Source organism: Ursus arctos, unplaced genomic scaffold (genome assembly GCF_023065955.2).
Source record: "Ursus arctos isolate Adak ecotype North America unplaced genomic scaffold, UrsArc2.0 scaffold_5, whole genome shotgun sequence".
Taxonomy (NCBI): Eukaryota; Metazoa; Chordata; class Mammalia; order Carnivora; family Ursidae; genus Ursus; species Ursus arctos.
The window spans coordinates 14979076-14996467 of record NW_026623067.1 but is presented as its reverse complement, the minus strand read 5'-3'; the positions used below and the strand labels follow the sequence as shown (position 1 = coordinate 14996467).

Sequence of the window (17392 nt, the reverse complement as noted above, 5' to 3'; positions counted from 1 at the left end):
GGTCTCCACCCGCTGGCGCTGTACTTTGGGGTTGTGGTTGAAATTTGCAGCCCTGAGGATACACGGTATGAGGCCACAAGGGGGCAACAGTGGGCCATGCATGGCCTTGTCTCCCCAAAGGCGCTCAGAGGTCTGGGGAAGTGGGAGCACGTGGTTTTCACCCCCAGGAGAATCGGCCTGCCCATCACTCAGCATCTTGACACTGTCTGGCAGACTCCGTGCCCTGCCAAACAATTTGGAAGGACAAACTGGAGGCTATCCAAGAACCTGGGCCCAGTCTGCCTGTCACCCTGTCTTGGCCGTGCATCCCTGGGCAGGTGACGAACTGCTCAAGAGCCTCAGTTCCCTCATACGTAAAGCGGAAACAGGGACACGGATCACATAGGCCCTGGCCTTCGCAGGACTGGTTATGGGATCCAGTGAGTCACCTGCGTGGAGGGAGGCGCGGATTATAAACTCTCGAGTACATTCGATTCGTGAGGTTCTGCTGGGGCTCCAAAGGATGCTTGGACACCCAGTGATCTCCATCAGAAACCAGAGCCCCACTGTGCTTCTGTCCCTGTCCGTTCTCCTGACTTCCCCGGTGAGCCCCACTATTGGCCAACAGGCAGCAATGGCCTGCCACTCATTGCCAACAACTTAGGGAGACAGAGGCGGGGACTGGCTACTTTCCTCCTCCCTAACAGCACATGGCTGGGCCTCTTCTGCATAGCGAGGAGGCCACATAGCTTGGTCTGGGGAGGACCCAAACTGTGGCCTCCTTAGGTGCCAGCCCTTGGAGGAAGAAGACCTGAGACCCCATCACCACAGGCCTATTCTTGTCTATACTACTCTGGATGTGCTTGGTTTTGTCATCTGTGAAATGGGCGCGTTCACTGGGCTCCTCTCCCAGGGTCGTTATAAGGACCTGCTGGGATGAGGGAAGTAGAAACGCTCTGCAAGATGGTGGCCCTTGCTTGGTTTAGACTGGGGACAAGGGAGGGAACTCAGACCCACGAGCGCCTCCTGGTGCCTGACCTGTTGTCCTAGGGGCCAAGCATCGCTGTCCCTTTTTTTTTTTTTTTAAGATTTTATTTATTTATTCGACAGAGATAGAGACAGCCAGCGAGAGAGGGAACACAAGCAGGGGGAGTGGGAGAGGAAGAAGCAGGCTCCTAGCGGAGGAGCCTGATGTGGGGCTCGATCCCATAATGCCAGGATCACGCCCTGAGCCGAAGGCAGATGCTTAACCGCTGTGCCACCCAGGCGGCCCCGCTGTCCCATTTTACAGAGGACGTGGCAGGTTTGAATTTTCTAACCAACAGCTGCAACAAGATCTACCATCCCACATTTTCTCCTTCAAATATGGTGTTGACACTTTTCCCTTGCATTAGGGTGAACCTCTGATTCTGGTAGGACGTGATGCCACATGATTTCTGAGGCTTGGCCATAAAAGGGGACATAGCTTGCCACCGGTGACCTGGGACACTCATCGTGGGCATCCCTGCCGTGAGGAAGCCCAGACCACACAGAGAGGACCCAGCTGACACCCAGCAGTGGCCACCATGCATGGGAGAGCTTGAGTGACAACACCCGGCTGAGCCCATTACCCCCAGGACAGTAAGAGAGAACTATTGCTGTTTCAGGGTAAGCTTTGGGGTGATCTGTCACGCAGCAGTCACTGGTCACTGGATCAGAGGGGCATATAGGGACTCCGTGGCATGAGTGAGTGGACACAGGGCTCAGCCATGGTATATGGCAGGGCCAGGCCTTGGGTCTTTCTGACTCCAAACCCTATCTTTGCCCTGACCCCCTGAATAATCCTCCGGTTTGTTCCTCTGGCTTCTGGGGTGGCTCTGACCCAGGGAGCGTCCCACTGTCCCTTCCCACACAGAGGGGCTCAGGGGCAGTCTGCCAGGACAGGCATACGCAGACACACATTGGAGTTTATTACACGCAGCGATACCCATCTATACAGAGAAGGGAGGCAAGCCGCACGGCTGGAGGTGGCAGCTGGGGACCCTTGTCAGAGGTGGGGAAGCCTCTCCCCTCAGGGCAACGGGCCCTCTTCATCTGCACAGCTCATCCGAAGGACCAGGTTTGGCAGGCTGGCCAGAGTCCTCTCAGGTGGAAGGGTTGGGGCCAGTGAGACCCAAACTCTGAGCTGCAGGCCAGTCTCCTTGGGCTGGCAAAGTCCCATCATGACCCTCTTCTGGGTGCTGTGAGACCCACGGGAAGCAGCAACCACTCCCGTCAGGGCCCCGCCGTCCTCCGCACCCGGGGATCGTGAGGCTTCTTCACAGCTGGGTCCACGGGAGGTGGTCATGGTGCTTGGGCCTCTCTTCTGGGCCAGAGGACGCACGTTCTCATGGCAGGCTGGGCTCCTGGGGCCTCCTGAACTCGGTGGGAGCTAGACCTGCTGGGGGTGCTCCCCACAGCTCCCAGCATCCAGCTGCAAGCACTGGGCAGGAATCTTTTCCTGCCCTGGAGAACCCGGGAGCCAGAGGGGCCACGAGGGGTGTGGCTGAGTCCAGAGGCCAGAGAGGCCGGGACAGTTTCATTTACTGTCTCAGCCCTGGGCCTTTCTGGATGGAGTGGGCCCCAGGGCTCCGGAGCTTTGGGGGGCAGTCTCTCTGCTAATCAGGTGGCTGAAGGCCCAAGCCAGCATCTCTGCAGCCTCTTCTGAGCCAAGCGCTTTCACCCTCGTCTCCTTCCCGGGAAAGCCGAGTCCCAGGCTGCCCCCCGAGGACACAGTTCCCCTGGCCTGGCCGCTTTCCTGCCAGGTTCAAATGCTGATCGCTCTGGGGCTGGGCCAGGCACCTTCTTGAATGTTATAAGGCCACAGGTGATGCAGCCCATGAAAAAAGATCAATATATTACTGTTTTTTGTTTTTGTTTTTTTACAAAAATTAAAAACGTCCACACGCATCTGTACAGGCTGTGAGCTGGGTGCGGGGGTCACTGGAAGAGAAGGGAGAGACGGAAGGTGAGGAGGGAGGCCCCAGAGGTCCCGCCCTGGTCTGGGCATCCCGTCCTGCCCATTTCTTCTAGAACAGGCGTGCCCCCAGTCCTCTCATCCCCAGCTCACTGCTTCCACCCCCTTTCAGTGGGGCAGTTTGGACAAAGTCCCAGGGTGTGCGGGTGGCTTTGCCCCGGCTGGGCCAGGCACTGAATGAGCCCTGAATGACTGCCAGGGTCGGCTGTGCCCAATCACCCAGGACCACAGCCTCAAGCCTTGGGCCATCCGATGGGAGAATCAAAACTAGGGTCCTGGCATCATGGGGAAACCTGGCTACCCAGGCATTGTGTAGGGACCTGCAGATACAAGCCCTGGGAGCCCCCCTGCCCCCCGTTGTCCCCCTCCTCCCAGCCTGTCCTAGAGACTCTTCCCTGCGGGGTACCTGATGCCAGCAGCCAGGCACGGGCAGCCCATCGGGGCCCTGGAAAAGAAAAAGGTCTCAGTGATGGGGCTGGGGGACTGATCAGCTCCCTGTACTCCATACACTCTTGCCCTGGACATCAGGAGGGCAGCCCCCGGTGAGGGCAACCCACACCAAGGCAGGGCTCCAGTGCTTGTCCACCTGGGCAGTCGGGTCACTACAGAGAGACAGGAGGGCCCCCCACTGTGCTTGCTCTGCGTGCGCCCCTACGGGACTTTGCTTGTTGGGACACTCGAGCAGGGGACGGAACGGGGGCACTGGAGGATTGGGGATTGTGCTGGAATCTGCTGGCCGGGAAATCGACACTCTTGACACTGGCTCTGGCCTCTCACGCTGGGGGCCTGAGAGCTCTCGGGAGTTACTTTAAGAGTGTCTGAAGGACAGTCGAGGAAGAAGGGTGCCCCTGCGGCCTGTCCTGCTCCCTGTGTGGGTCTGAGCGGCAGACGGGGCAGGCCGAGGCTCTCAGGGTAGAAAGTGGGGTGGGGGGGTGGGGGTTGTATGGGGTACCAGCAATGCCAATGCTGGCTCAGCACTCAGATGCAAGGTGGGGTGGGGCGGGTTGCCTCAGGCAGCCTGGAGCACGGGGGAGCTGGAGAGGGACAGTGGCTGACCTGTCAGTCAGCCTAGAGTCCCTAGGGAACCCCGGCACAGAAAACACTTCACTCTGTAGTACCCACGGGAGCACAGCCCCCAGACCTGCCATGCACACCCCAGGGGCGCAGGCTGGGGCCCAAAGGGAAGGGGGAGGGAGGGGCTGGAAGGAAGGGAAGACAGGACAGAGGAGAGGGGGGTCAGAGCAGTGGGCACAGGCGCCCGCAATGCCCAGCCCAGCACACAGCACAGCACACAGCAGGCCAGACCTCATACCGCAGGGCAGGGCCCCCCGGAGCCCGGCGCCCCTCGCTTGCCTCCACATTTAGGATTCTCCTGTTTCAAAGACAAAGGCTGAATGACTCGGACGGAAGTCTCGGCCCAGGGCCCACGGTGAGGCTGGGCCACCGTGTCCCCTTGGTGTCCCCGCATTTTGCGTGCATGCCATGCCTACCACTCTGCTCGTCTTGTCTTTTTCTCATTCACCCCTCAAGCCACCTGGGGATACGGATTAGCACCCCCACTGCATGGATGAGGAGAATGAAGAACAGAGGATCAGGCCTCTGGGGTGCCTCACTCCGATCCCCCTTTTAAAAGGCGGCCGGCACGCTTCGGGGCTGGGGGGTCGGGTCTGGCTATCTGCTCAGTCTCGGTCTGGAAACGCCCTGCTCTGTCTTTCCTGTCTTTGTAGAGCTCCACGGAAGAGTCTGACGTGTGAACCCTCCCAGCCCTCCGGGGAAGGGAATGGAAGCGTGGGTCCTTCAGGCCTGTGGTCGGGTGGGCCATCAGGAGCTGATATGCGAGAGAAGGAAAGGAGCAAGGTGTGGGGAGCAGGGAAGGATTCTGGGGCACAGAGAGGAGGTGCAGGGGCCAGGCGGGGCCACCCACACCGGCAAAAGCCTCCTCCTTGGGACCCACACCCAGAGAGGTAAGGGCATCCTAACCCCCTTTAGGGCCAAGGAAGCTGCGAAAAGAGGGGCGGTGACGCAGGCAAAGAGTCTGCCCCGGGACCCGGCCTCTGTGTCTGTGGAGGGCTGGTGGGTCCCCTGAGCCATGCCCATGGAGGGGAGTCAGGACCAGAGCGAGGGGAGCCTCCACGATATGGCAGGGACCCTCCACGATGGCAGGGACAGCCATGGGGGTCTCGCTGCAAGTGAGCTCTGAGGACAGACAAGACTGGCCTGAGCCCGGCCTGAGGCGGCGAAGACCTGGGCTGGGGCTCCCACTCTGCTCCCACACGTACCACAGGACATGGCTGGTCCAGGCCCGGCGGTCCCGGCTCGCCCTTCTGGCCCTTCACACCTTTTCGGCCTGGGACGCCTCGCTCCCCCTGCACAAGGAGGGAAATGAAGGGATGGCCATGGCTGCCGGGCCCAGGACCCCTTTTCCACCTCTCAGAGGGATGGGCCTCCAGCTGGCAGCAGCCCCTGTCCTGCTACCACCCCATCCATCCCAGCCTCCCCCTGCCCCGGCTCCTCTCCTGCTGCCCCCCCTTCTCTCCACCTGCTCCCCACCTTCTCTCCACGTTCGCTCCGGTCACCTTTCTCTCCTCGGGGTCCAGGGAACCCCTGGCAAAAGGAATAAAATGAGGTTTGAGGTTGGCTCTTGGTATCTGTTCATCTCACTGCCCCCCCTCTTCACTGCTCCGCCCCCATGCGTAGTCAGGTAGTAGGAACTGGCCCCGCTCCAGCTCCGAGGTGACGCGTCAGCTGGGTGCAAGCCTGGTTTAGAGACAAGCACGCATTCAGGACACCAGCACTGCTTCCTCCACGGGAGAACAATGCTGGGGTCTCTGGACAGACGCCCTCACGCAGAGCCGCTGGCGAGGGGCTTTCTCTCATGTCTCTGTCCTCCGCAGCTGGCGCTGGCCCAAGTGAGGCCAGGGACAGAGACCCAGGAAACTCGTGGACGTTTGTGCCACTGTCTGCCAGACTAAGAAATGCCGACCTCTGGTCTCTGCCTTTGGCTTAATCTCTTATGCCCTTACCCGCCCATCCATCCATCCGTCCGTTCGTCCATTTGTCCATCCACTCATGAAACAAACATTTCTAAGCATCCACTAGGAACCACATTGTGGGCTGGATACCGAGGACAGGAGAAATGGATTTGATGTGTCTTGCCTCTCCCCCGTTTTATTTTCTTTATCTTCGGATGTTTTGACATCTTAACGAACTTGCTGGCCAGGGACAGGCTGCCCCTCCCTTGTGCCCGCTCTTGGGGGTAGCAAAGGGCCGGTCTGGGAGCACGTTTCATATGTAAACCAACATTCCCCCATCACCCCCTTTATCTGCCTCTCACGCATGAGCTGATACTTCCCCTGCTCGGAATCATCCCCAGGCCAGATACCAGGAAGCCAGGGCCTCCCTTCCAGCCAGGAGCCCGCCTGCATTGTTCATACTCGCCTGTCCTCAGCTGTTTCCTGTGCCTGGCCTGCCTTTCCCGAGGGAACCCCCATAAAAGCTCTGCCCCCCCACTCCTTTTCTCCCCCCAACCAAACCTGGTTTTTCCCCATGGGGCCCTGCATAGCGAGGTGAGCCCTTCCCTCGGGAAACATAAGTAACCCACTCTTCCTTCAATGGCATTGACCTCTCTGGGTCGTCACTCGGTCACCTTCATAAATTAAAACCCCTCAGGGACAAATGGGACACTTCCCTCACGGTCTAACGTGACAGGCAAGAGGGCATATAAGATGATGGTCAATGCTCAGTGACCCGGAAAGAACCAGATGCCACAGGGTCCCGGGGAGAGGGGCTGTCCTATCCGGGTGTGAGGTCAGGGAGGCTTCTGATAGATTCCCCGCAGCGGCTGGGCTCGGTGGAGTGGGCCTGGGGCCAGAGGCTTACCGGGTAGAGCGGGTGGGCATGGCTTTGAGATGCTTCTCTGAGCCACGAAGGCCGCCGAGGCCACACTCCGCGACCTCGCTGGGTCCAGAGCCTGAACAGGATTCAGCATTGGCTTCTTCTCTGGACCCGACTCAGGGAGGGAGCACCGGCCTCCCAATCAGAAACTCTGTGTGTCTACAGCTGCTCTCCAAGGGGACATTCTCTCCTTCAAGTCCGGGGTGGTCACCAGAATCCCTGCAGCCCTGATTCTGGTCACCTTTCCCCTTGCAACAGCTGCTGGATTTTCCTGGGGACCACCCTCCCTTCTCATAATCCACTGACTCCACTCCCACTGCGGGAGGGAGCATGTGATCAAGCCTGGCCAATCAGGGCACTGTGCTTCTTATGGCTAAGTGAGGTTTCAGTATGGACCCAAGTGGGGCCAGTGAGAATTGATGAAACTTTTCTAAAAGAAGAGAGAGTGAAGCATACAGTCTTTCTGCAGGGTTTGGGTCTGGGGCTAATGTCTCCATCCCATCACCACATGTAACTTGACACCCCCACAGCGGGAGCACAGAGAAGAAAGCACGAGAGGCTAGGCTGTGTGCGTTGTGCATTGTCCCTCTGGATTTTTCAGTTAGGAGTCAGTCTATGCCAGTTTGAACTGTTTTCTGTTGCTGGCAACCCCGAGACACTTGATCCAATCAACTTTGGGCTAATATTTCTTCTCCTCTACTTCCTACAGTAATGTCCTAGCTGAAGCTTCATCATCTCATTAGGATATGCAACACTGCTCTCCTCACCTTCCTGTTCCAATGCATCACCCTTCCATCCAGTTATCCACCACCCATACATTCGCCACCCATCCATGCATCATCCATCCATCACCCATCCACCCACCATCCATCCACCCACCATCCATCCATCCATTTACCACTCATCCATCCACCCTTCATCCATCCACCATTCATCCATCATCCACCTATCTTCCATCTACCATCCATCCATCCATCCATCATCCATCCATCCATCCACCATCCATCCATCCATCCATCCATCCATCCACCCTTCATCCATCCACCCATCATCCATCCATCCATCCATCCACGCTTCATCTATCCATCCATCCACCATCCATCACCCATCCACCCATCTTCCATCCACCCATCATCCATCCATCCATCCATCCATCCATCCATCCGTCATCCAACCACCCATCTTCCATCCACCATCCATCCACCCATCTTCCATCCACCATCCATCCACCCATCCATCCATCCATCCATCCAACATCCATCCATCCACCTATCACCCATCCATCCACCCATCGAGTACCTACTCTGGGCTGTGAACCAGACTTGGCACTGAGGACACAGGGGGAACCAGTCAGTTCTCAGCCCCCCAGTACCAGGCCTGGGGAAGGGGGTCACGTCCAAGCCCCACAGATGGGATTACTGTACGGCCAGTGCAAGGGCAGAAGCTACACGCAGGAGGAGGCTGATCAGAGTGAATCATGAGATACTTACGTCTAGTCCTGGCTCCCCGGGTCTTCCCTGAGGAGAGACAAAGGGGACATGTGAGGGGCCGGGGAGGGGGTGCCGGGAGCACTACTGCTGGGACGCTCAGCCTTGTGAGTTGTCCACAAGCCTGATTTCTGGCTCTGGGATGGTGTGGTGCAGGGGGTTGAGTCCCCAAGGCCGAGTGACAGCGTGAACGTGTGGCCATACTTGGGGGGCATTAAAGGAAGGTCATTACCTTCTCTCCTTTGGTTCCTGGCAGCCCGATGAGGCCTGGAGGGCCAGCTGGCCCCTGGGTGGAAAAGGAATGGGTCAAGAGGCATGACAGGTACAGGAATTAGTGTCCCGGAGGGATAAACAAGGCTCATGACACTCACAGGCGGGCCGCTGGGGCCTCTCTCACCCGACACACCCTTCTCTCCCTTTGCTCCATCCAAGCCCTGGAAGCCAAGAGGAGACATGGGTCAGGGGCCAGGGCTCAGACAGACAGCAGGACAGGAAAGCTGGGGGCCTGAGTGTGAGCTGGGGTTTGCAGGGCAGAGGAACAGACGCCAGGCTCTCACAGGCTTGACCCCGGCCTCCTTCCAGGGCAAACAGTAACCAGAGCCCACCTATGGGCTCCCTCACACCCATTTCGTAGATGAATAAAGAGAGGCAGAGAAGGGGGCAGGGAGAGGTTCAGCTGCACAGCCAAGAAGCAGCACAGCTGAGGACCAGTCAGGTTTCTGAGCCCCAGCCTTGGACCTCATCCCTGACAGCAGCTGCCTCGTCTAAACACAATCTGGGGAGGCCGTGGGACCAAACAGAACCAGGAGCAGCAGCACATCTGCTCGGGCCACATGCTCGGCCCCTGGGGCACAGCTGTGGGATTCATGACTGCGTCCCGCTGGCCTCTGGGCTGGGGAATCAGAGAGGTGCCCCCCCCCCCCCAGAGTGAGTGAGAGAGAAACCAGGCCTAGCAAGCAGTGAGGCCAGCTGGCCTCCCCAACGCGGGGCACACGGGCAGGCCACACGCACGGTTTTAATTCGAGAGCAGAGAACATGACATTATGTAATAGACACCGAACCCAAGATTTCATGTCCAGGCTGTGGGCGCTTGAGAGACAGATGTGTGCGTGGGGGGTGCGGGGGGAAGGTTGCAAGGAAGGGGGGCATGGCCCAAGGAGGCAGAGGCAGCAGACGAGGGCTCGGGCAGAGGGACAAGGCGAAAGAACAGTGTCCCAGTGTGGGCTTCGGGGGCACGAGCTCTGAGGACATCAGGGAGGTTGCACTCCAGGGCATTCAGAATGGTCAGGCCCTGGGACAAGGCCGAGCTGGTCTGGGGCCAAGTGTGGGGCTCTCATTGCCCACTAGCAAGGCTTTCTGGAACTCTCCAGGCTGGGAGTCTGCAGTGAGGAGAGGGGTTTCCACCCAGGCCCCGGAACTCACCTTGGGACCCTGGATTCCCTGAAGGCCCTGCAGGAGGAGAAGAGTGGTCACAAAGGCTTCTAGGCCGCTCACTGGCCCCGTGGCCCTGACCTCTGCAGCCTCCCAGACCCAGGCTCTGCCCTATTGCCTGATGTGCCCCCTCCACACCGGAAGTCCTGTCCTCCCCCTTGGGTCACAGCTCCAGGCCTGGGCTCACCACCCTCTGCGCATCTCAGCTACTTCACGCCAAATGTTCTTACCGTGGGGCCTGGGGGACCAGGGGGGCCGGGGGGCCCCGGCGCCACTATGATCTGGGCCTAGGAAGCAGTCAGAGGTGGGTTAGTCACCCCCGCCCTGTCATACCTCGCTCGCTCACGCTTGAACGTACCGGACATTGGATGAGCTCTCCTGGGAGGGCTGGGCCCTAAGCCACTGGGCCAAGTCTCCTTCCTGCCCCCAGGAGGACACTGCCTGGTGGGGGGCCCAGGGGCTGGCCTCTGGGGTTCTCAGATGGGCCTCAGTTGGAGGACACAGCCCGAGGCACCCTCCCCCACCGCCGCCCCCTCCCTCGCTGCCCTGGGTTTGGGCGGGCCAGGTGGCCTTTCTGTCCCAAGGTTCGGGGCCCCAGCTGGCCTGGACCGGGCATTGAGGGGAGACCTTGGTCCTCAGCAGCCGCCCTTACCAGGCTCTCCCGTAGGCTGTCAGATGCCGACTCTCCCTTCTCCCCCTTAGGGCCGTCGGTGCCCTGCAGATAGGATGGCCTTCAGCCCTCTCTGCCCATCCCCAGACCCACCATCCACGGTGGTCAGCACCTCCCCTTCCTTCCCATGAGGCCTCCAGCTGCAGCGATGAGTTGGCATTGGCAGCTTGAAGCAGTTTCCCCTAAACCAGTGACACGCTCTGGGTGCCCAGCAGGTGGCTGTTTGGAGAGCACATTGACCATGGTATAAATTATCTCCTGTAGGGCAGGGGGGCACCCAGGGGCTCTGGAAGCAAAAAGCTCTCTAGCTGAGGGAGCCCCACGGTTGGACACCAGATGCGAAGAGGGGGCACCTGCTGGCTGCTTGGACCCGCAGCTCTCCCCGTCCGGCCACAATGACCTTGACGGTGGGTGTTTATCACGTGGCCAGCCATCGCTCGCAGCCCTGTCCTGCAGGTCCTCATGAGTGGGAGATTATCATCCCCATTTTAGAGGTGGGGAAACCGAGGCCCAGGGAGGTCAGGACACTGGCTTGCAGGGTTCCAGAGTCAGCAGGACACAGAGCAGGACGCAAATTTGAGCCGTCGGGGTGGGCTTTAACCACCTGCCAGCTCCGTTCCACCTTTGCGGGGGCCTTGGGAGGCAGGCGGTAGGTCCTCGGATGGAGGGGGAAGAGCGTAGGGAGGCTCAGAGAGTCCAAGCAGCCTGGGCTGAGTCAGAGCTTCCTTTCAAAGGCTCAAAGGCTCAAAGGCTCGGTGCCCCCAGGGCTGGGCGGAGTTGGCAGGGCCCCAGCGGTGCTCCCCTCCCCCACGGCTGCTGTGGTAGGCACACATTCGCCTTGGAACCCCACATGGGCAGAGTAGGGCGGGTCCCGCGCAGCCACCTACCGGGAGGCCCGACAGGCCCATCTCGCCCGCCTCCCCTTTGGGTCCCGTCGGCCCAGCCTCTCCTGGGTCTCCTTTAGCTCCTTTGGGACCCTGCGAGCCACAAGAACAAGGGGTTGGTGGAACTCAGCAGGCTCCCTTCCCCCACCCCAGAGGGTCCCCAGAGCTTATCCTGGCAGGGCCAGACCCCCACCCCCACCCCCACTTCTTCATCGTGGGTCCCTGCCTCTGGCCCAGGTGGTGAATGCACCGAGGGGCCTGGATGAAGACAGGGGTGCAGGGTGGGCTGGCGTGGGAGGGGGGAGGCAGTGGGACTGGGCACCAGCATTGCCAAGCAAACGAAAGGCCCAGAGACCTTCTCTCCATCGATTCCCGGGGTACCAGGCAATCCCAGCTCGCCCTGGAAGGGAACAGAAAGCAAGGGAGGTTATGGTGTCCTGTGGTCCCCGAGAGAGCCTTGTGGCTGGGCTCCCTCCCTCCAATCAGCATGACGTCCCTGGGTCAGGTCCCTAAAGTGGGTTGGGTCTGGAAGGTGCCCACTGGGTGCCCAGCCCCGTGCCGGGCACTGACCTCCTCCTCGGCTCCTCTTGGCAGATGCAGACCAGGGCTAGAATCTACAGTCTGGGAGGTTACAGCTTTGGAAACTGAGGCTCCAGGGGATTCAATGACTCACTGCAGGCCACACAGCCCAGGGCGATGGCCGGGACCAGATCTCGCCTGATTTCCAAGTCTGGGCTCTTTCTCCTGAGCCAGCCAGACAAGGGGGTAAACGATGTGTACAGGCCATCAGGATGGCTATGTCTGTCATTTATGGGACCTGGGGATGTCCTGAGGGTTTATTTTATTTTATTTTTTTTTAAAGATTTTATTTATTTATTTGACAGAGATAGAGACAGCCAGCGAGAGAGGGAACACAAGCAGGGGGAGTGAGAGAGGAAGAAGCAGGCTCATAGCAGAGGAGCCTGATGTGGGGCTCGATCCCGTAACGCCGGGATCACGCCCTGAGCCGAAGGCAGACGCTTAACCCCTGTGCCACCCAGGCGCCCCTGTCCTGAGGGTTTATGCATGTGAATGGGGCTTCCAGGGAGGAGCTAGGGCCACGAGGAAGGCATCCAGCTTGGTTAGGAAGGACCAAGGCCACTTTGAGCCCCCAGAAGCCGGGCCGGGATCCCAGGAAAGAAGCTGAGTGAGCATAACAGGGAGGAGAGGGGAAGTGGGTGCTGGAATTAAGGGGCTTGGAGGGGGCCACACAACGGGCCAGTGAACTCACCTTGGCTCCGGGGATCCCTGGGGGCCCTGGGGGCCCCTGTGGCCCGGGAGGACCCTGTATGTGGAAGTCAAGCTGGTCAGTGTTTATTCAGGTCCTCCCCTGCATTGCTGGCTCACCCTTTCCCCCCAGAGGCCGGGGCTCTGTCCGGTTGGCCTGCAAAAGGGTCTCATAGCTTGTTTCCCACCCAGTAAGGTCAGGCAGGCCCTCTTATCTTGTGGGGGGCAGGGAGGGGGCACCAGGGACTGGGTGGGATCCCACGATGCCCGCTGCCACAGTGGGTCCAGAATCCCTCTGCCTTCAGAGCTCGTATCCCCCAAACATAGATTTCTTCACAACACTCCCCTGCTCAAGAGCCTGCAATGGCTCCCTATGGCCCCTTGCAGCCAGCATAAATCCCCCGTTGGTGTTCAAGGCCAGCCAAAAATGTTATCACTGACAGTGGCCCAGCACTGCCCTCCCTGTCCCTCCGTGAGCTCTCTGCCCATCGGCTCTGCAGCCTGCGGTCTGCAAGTGCTGGAGAGTCCTGGGTCGCATGAGTAAGGGATGGCACCTGCAGCGTCTCCAGGTAGGACCCTGCTCCCAAGCTCCCGCTCTGGCCCAGGCTTCTCACAGGCCACCTGCCCACCATGGCTCATCGTCACCCTCCAGACTCACATCCCCTCTTCAAGGCCGCACCTGCCCAGCCCCTCATCCCAGCGACCTGCCCCTCCTTGCCGGCACCTCCACTGAGACCTCTCTGGTCTTCCTATCTTCCTCCGCCCGCGCCCCCCCACCCCGGCCCGGAGCCCACCCACACCCCACCGTGGCCTCTCTGCCTCCAGCTGTCCCCACACCTTCCATGCCATTCCTCAGCTAGCCTGCCCACAATAGCACTCCCTGGATCAAGAACCAACTTCGGCAGCTCACTGCCCAGCAGCTGGAGGCATCATTCCAGTCTGGCATCTAGAATCTACCTCCTGGCTCCCCGCACTCAGGCTGCTTCTCCAAGAGGGGGCCTGGACAGGCCATGTCTGTGCATGCCCTCGGCCCACACCACACCACAGCACACCGTGCGGGCCCGGGGGGGCCCCAGTTACCGTTAGCCTGTACTTCCCCGAGGCCCACGGGAGAGAACTGGAATGGAGCTCTGGTGGGGTCAGGTGCTGAGGTCCAGTCTGGTCTCTGATGCCTGCCCCTCGCCTTTCTGAGCTCCCTTCCCTGGGAGCCGTGAGCAGCTGGACCCAGCCCCTCTCTCCACTGGTGATGGGCCCCAAGTCTGTCGGCCACCGGGCAGGGCTCAGCGGCCGTGCATCTCCTGAGGCTCCTTGGGGGCAGGCCTGGCCGCTGGCATCCATCCCCAACAGCTACCAGGAGACCTAGCCGTCCAGCCTGTGTTCCCCGGGGAAGGTGCCAGAAGGCCTTGCCGGGACCGGGCATCAGGAAAGGCTCTGCCTCCTGGCCCTGAGCAGGGAGCTTCCCTTTTTGCTTTGGCCTCCGGGGAGCTCGGGGCCACATAAGCCATGTTCACGGCAGCTCTTAGCATCATGGGGGGCTCAGCACAGCCCTGATCTCCTCATCAGGCGCACCTGGTGAAGCTGGGGTCTTTGTGCTAAGCTGCCCTCCGTCCCTTGTGGAAAGAAATGCAGGATTGATACGCAAAGTATGTGGTTGTCTCCTCAGGACAAGACCCAGGATGTGTCCTGGTCCTGCCAGGAACCTACCCTGAGGGCATCCAGAATCCTGCCATCGTAGTCAATCACCACTGTGTCTCCTTGTTCGCCCTTGAGGCCCTGGGGACCCTGAGGCAGAGGAAGAGTTAAGAATTTCAGTGCAGAGCCTTGGCCCTCTCGTCTCTGTCTCAACCAGGGACCCTAGGAACCTGGTCCACGTGGAGGAAGGTCCGTGTGCCATATGCTGACTCAGCTGTAACCCGATGGGACCCCTGTGAGCTCATCCTCTAGCATCTACGTGGCCACGGGCACCCCGTTCCCTGAGAAAACGCTCCAGGGGGCGGGTAGCAGGTGTCAGGAGGGAAGGCGCGGGCCCGGAGCCAACAGAGGAACGTGACCGGTCCAGCTGCCATTGGGTGGGAATTGAAGTCCACTGAGGTCTTAACCCAGAGCTCTCCAGGGAAAATAAAAGGACTCACTTTGATGTGAGGTTCTTCTGATTTTTAAATGTCAGCAAACAAACACGCAAAAATCAACACACTCCCCCGAATGCCCAGACACGGTGTAGACCAATTTCAGCTATGCCAGCTGGATCTCACCCTTGGGGCTCTGTCTCCCAGGCTCTGGCAGGGGCTGTGCAAGCTGTGCACTTGTAACGAGCACACGTCCACCCAGGCCTGCACGCTCACATGTGCATACAACTGTCTGTGGCTGCACGTGTCCACACCCACCTGTCCATAGCTGCTCAAGCTCAGCTGCTGGCCCTGCCCTTCCGCTCCGAACCTCCCTCCGCCTCAGGCAGCTCTCTGCTGGGCCCACCGTGAGGACCGGCAGCACTTTGGTCAGGCCTGGGGCAGGCCCCTTGCAGAGGGCCTGGGGACCCAGGCCGGGGCCTCACTTGCCAGCAGCCTCGGTGGTCATGGTCCGTTCGCACAGAATCCCACACTCAGCACCTAATCCAGCCCCCACCACCTGTGTGACCAGGCTGTGGGCTTAGCCTTGTTTTTTCGGAAGAGGAAAGCAGCCTCCCGGGGCATGAGGGCGTGTGATTGCTGGAGGCCACCGAGAAGAGAATAGGATCCCGGATGTTGACTTAAAGGTGGGTTGATAGTGGCTGGTCACAAAAAATTGGAGACCACCCAGGGAGGCTATGCATCTGAGATGGGGACAAGCCTCAAAGTGGGGCAAGGCACCCCGCAGGGGGAGGGTCCCCCCAGGAGACGCACTGAAGGGCTGTGCTTGAATATGAGAAGACAAGACTCTAGGACGGCAGACACTCACCTGGGAGGCCTTGTTTGCACAAAAAACGTGTGTCTTTGAACGTTTTACCAAAAGCATGTACTGTGAGATGAAAATTTTAAAAATCGCTAATGAATGATTTAAAAAAAAAAAAAAGACTCCCATTTCCTGGAGCTCTGCTGCTCCTCTGGGGTCTCCGGGGGATGGGCGCTTCTGAAGAACCCAGGCCTCTGGGTCCCCTCGGTGTGGTCAGAAGGGAGACTCACCCGCAGTCCCGAGGCTCCATCGGCGCCTCGCTGGCCAGGCTCTCCCTGTGGAGATGTGAGGTTGTAGCCATGTGCACACGGCCGCCCCACGCCCCTCCAGTCTTCTTGTCACCAGAAAGCTCAGGGTCCACGTGCTGGAGCCCCAAGGGACTAATGTACTTGGCCAGCACCCCAGGAACTGGGCTCCTGGAAGGACGGCCTATAGGAGCCTCCTCGGGCCCCACGGTGTGTAGAGATGGGCCACCGAGGGAGATCTAGGCTTTGCTGGCTGCAAGACGACTTAGCCACATGGATGAGCTTGGTGGAGGCTTGCCACTTACCCAAACCCGTGGCCACCCCCCCCACCCCCAGGGCCAGCCTCTGACAGCCTGTGGAACGAGACCCCAGGGCCCACGCCCTCCCGGGACTCCCCAGTTAAAAGCACAAATGGAGGCGAAGCCATATCACCCCAGGATGGGGGCACTGGTCTGAGCCTCTTGTTGTAAGGCACCTTTGGCCCTGGGGCGCCGTCCACACCATTTTCTCCTCGAGGCCCCACATTCCCTGGCTCGCCCTGCAACAGAGACATTTGCAGTGAGTGAGCGCCAGGGGCTGCCTGGGCCTGCTGGCTTTGAGAGATTCCTGGGGGATATGCCTGAAACCCCCACAGGTTGAGAGGAGATGGGCCTCAGGAATCCCCCCCCCCACCCCCCGCCAGGCCCTGGGGACTCTGGACCACACCACCTCCTCTGGTCTGGATCTTGGCACATAGTTAGGGCCACTCAGGGACTCAGGAGACATTTTGGAGGCAGGCTGGTTGTCTCCATGGTGTGGGGGCGCAAGGATGATACCCTGGTCCTAGCCTGGGGACAGGATAGAGTGGGGGCCCCCTGAGATAGGAACTAGGAGGGCCTGAGGGTGTGCGGGGAGACAAATGGCTGGATGGGATGCTCCGTCCCGTCCCGTGGCAAGTGGGGCCCGGGGCCTTCCCTCTGTCTCTCTCGGGCCTGCCCTGGGCGTCAGCACGTGCTCCCACTCTGTGAAAGGTCCAGCTGCGGGCCTCACCAGACGGATGGGAGCCAAGGGAAGTGGGAGGCAGGGGTCCTCTGGGCGAGGCACAGGTACCTACCTTGGGGCCTGGGGGTCCAGGGAGCCCTGGCTGGCTTGGCGTCCCATCATCCCCCTGAGGAGAAAGCAGTTGAGGCCGCAGCCCTCAGGCCCGGGATACTGGCTTTGACCGTCTCCCCCACCCCGTGCTCCCCTGCACTCCAGCCCTGTGCTGGCATCAGCACTGGTCACACTGGGTCGGGACAGGGGTGGGGCAGGTCCCCCAGGGCCAGCCCAGAGCACGTGTCAGCAGGTGCACACCGAAGGAAGGGGTGGGGCAGGTGGAGGAGAGGGGACTGGTTCCTTCAGTCAACACGTATCTTGTGAGCAGTGTCTGTGGGCCCGGCAGGTAGGGTCCCTGCTCAGTGGGGGAGAGAGGGGCCTGAGGGCAAAGAAATATCCAGATAAACACATGGAGCCAGGCCAGGAGGTGGAAACAGTGCCGGGAAGAGAGTGGAAGAGGGTGGTGGGATGGAGGGACTCGGAGGGACGGTCACCTGGGGGAGGGGACAGCTTGTTGGAGACCTGGCTAAGGAAGGGGT

The 17392-nt window shown here is 60.1% G+C and overlaps 1 protein-coding gene across 1 annotated transcript in view; it reads right to left on the bottom strand.

The window, feature by feature from the left end:
* Positions 1 to 1092: 1092 nt before the first annotated feature.
* The window catches only part of COL23A1 (collagen type XXIII alpha 1 chain), a 309734-nt gene continuing 293434 nt past the window's right edge, over positions 1093 to 17392 (bottom strand). Inside the window, exons 13-29 of the mRNA XM_057307097.1 lie at positions 16873 to 16926; positions 16255 to 16317; positions 15765 to 15809; positions 14311 to 14388; positions 12611 to 12664; positions 11696 to 11740; positions 11344 to 11433; positions 10439 to 10501; positions 10017 to 10073; positions 9778 to 9804; positions 8727 to 8789; positions 8588 to 8641; positions 8359 to 8385; positions 5525 to 5578; positions 5254 to 5340; positions 3381 to 3419; positions 1093 to 2940 (exon numbers count right to left, since the gene is read on the bottom strand). Of these exons, the coding sequence (XP_057163080.1) occupies positions 2938 to 2940; positions 3381 to 3419; positions 5254 to 5340; positions 5525 to 5578; positions 8359 to 8385; positions 8588 to 8641; positions 8727 to 8789; positions 9778 to 9804; positions 10017 to 10073; positions 10439 to 10501; positions 11344 to 11433; positions 11696 to 11740; positions 12611 to 12664; positions 14311 to 14388; positions 15765 to 15809; positions 16255 to 16317; positions 16873 to 16926 (903 nt within the window). The 3' untranslated portion in view covers positions 1093 to 2937. The remainder of the gene's footprint in view (positions 2941 to 3380; positions 3420 to 5253; positions 5341 to 5524; positions 5579 to 8358; positions 8386 to 8587; positions 8642 to 8726; positions 8790 to 9777; positions 9805 to 10016; positions 10074 to 10438; positions 10502 to 11343; positions 11434 to 11695; positions 11741 to 12610; positions 12665 to 14310; positions 14389 to 15764; positions 15810 to 16254; positions 16318 to 16872; positions 16927 to 17392) is intronic.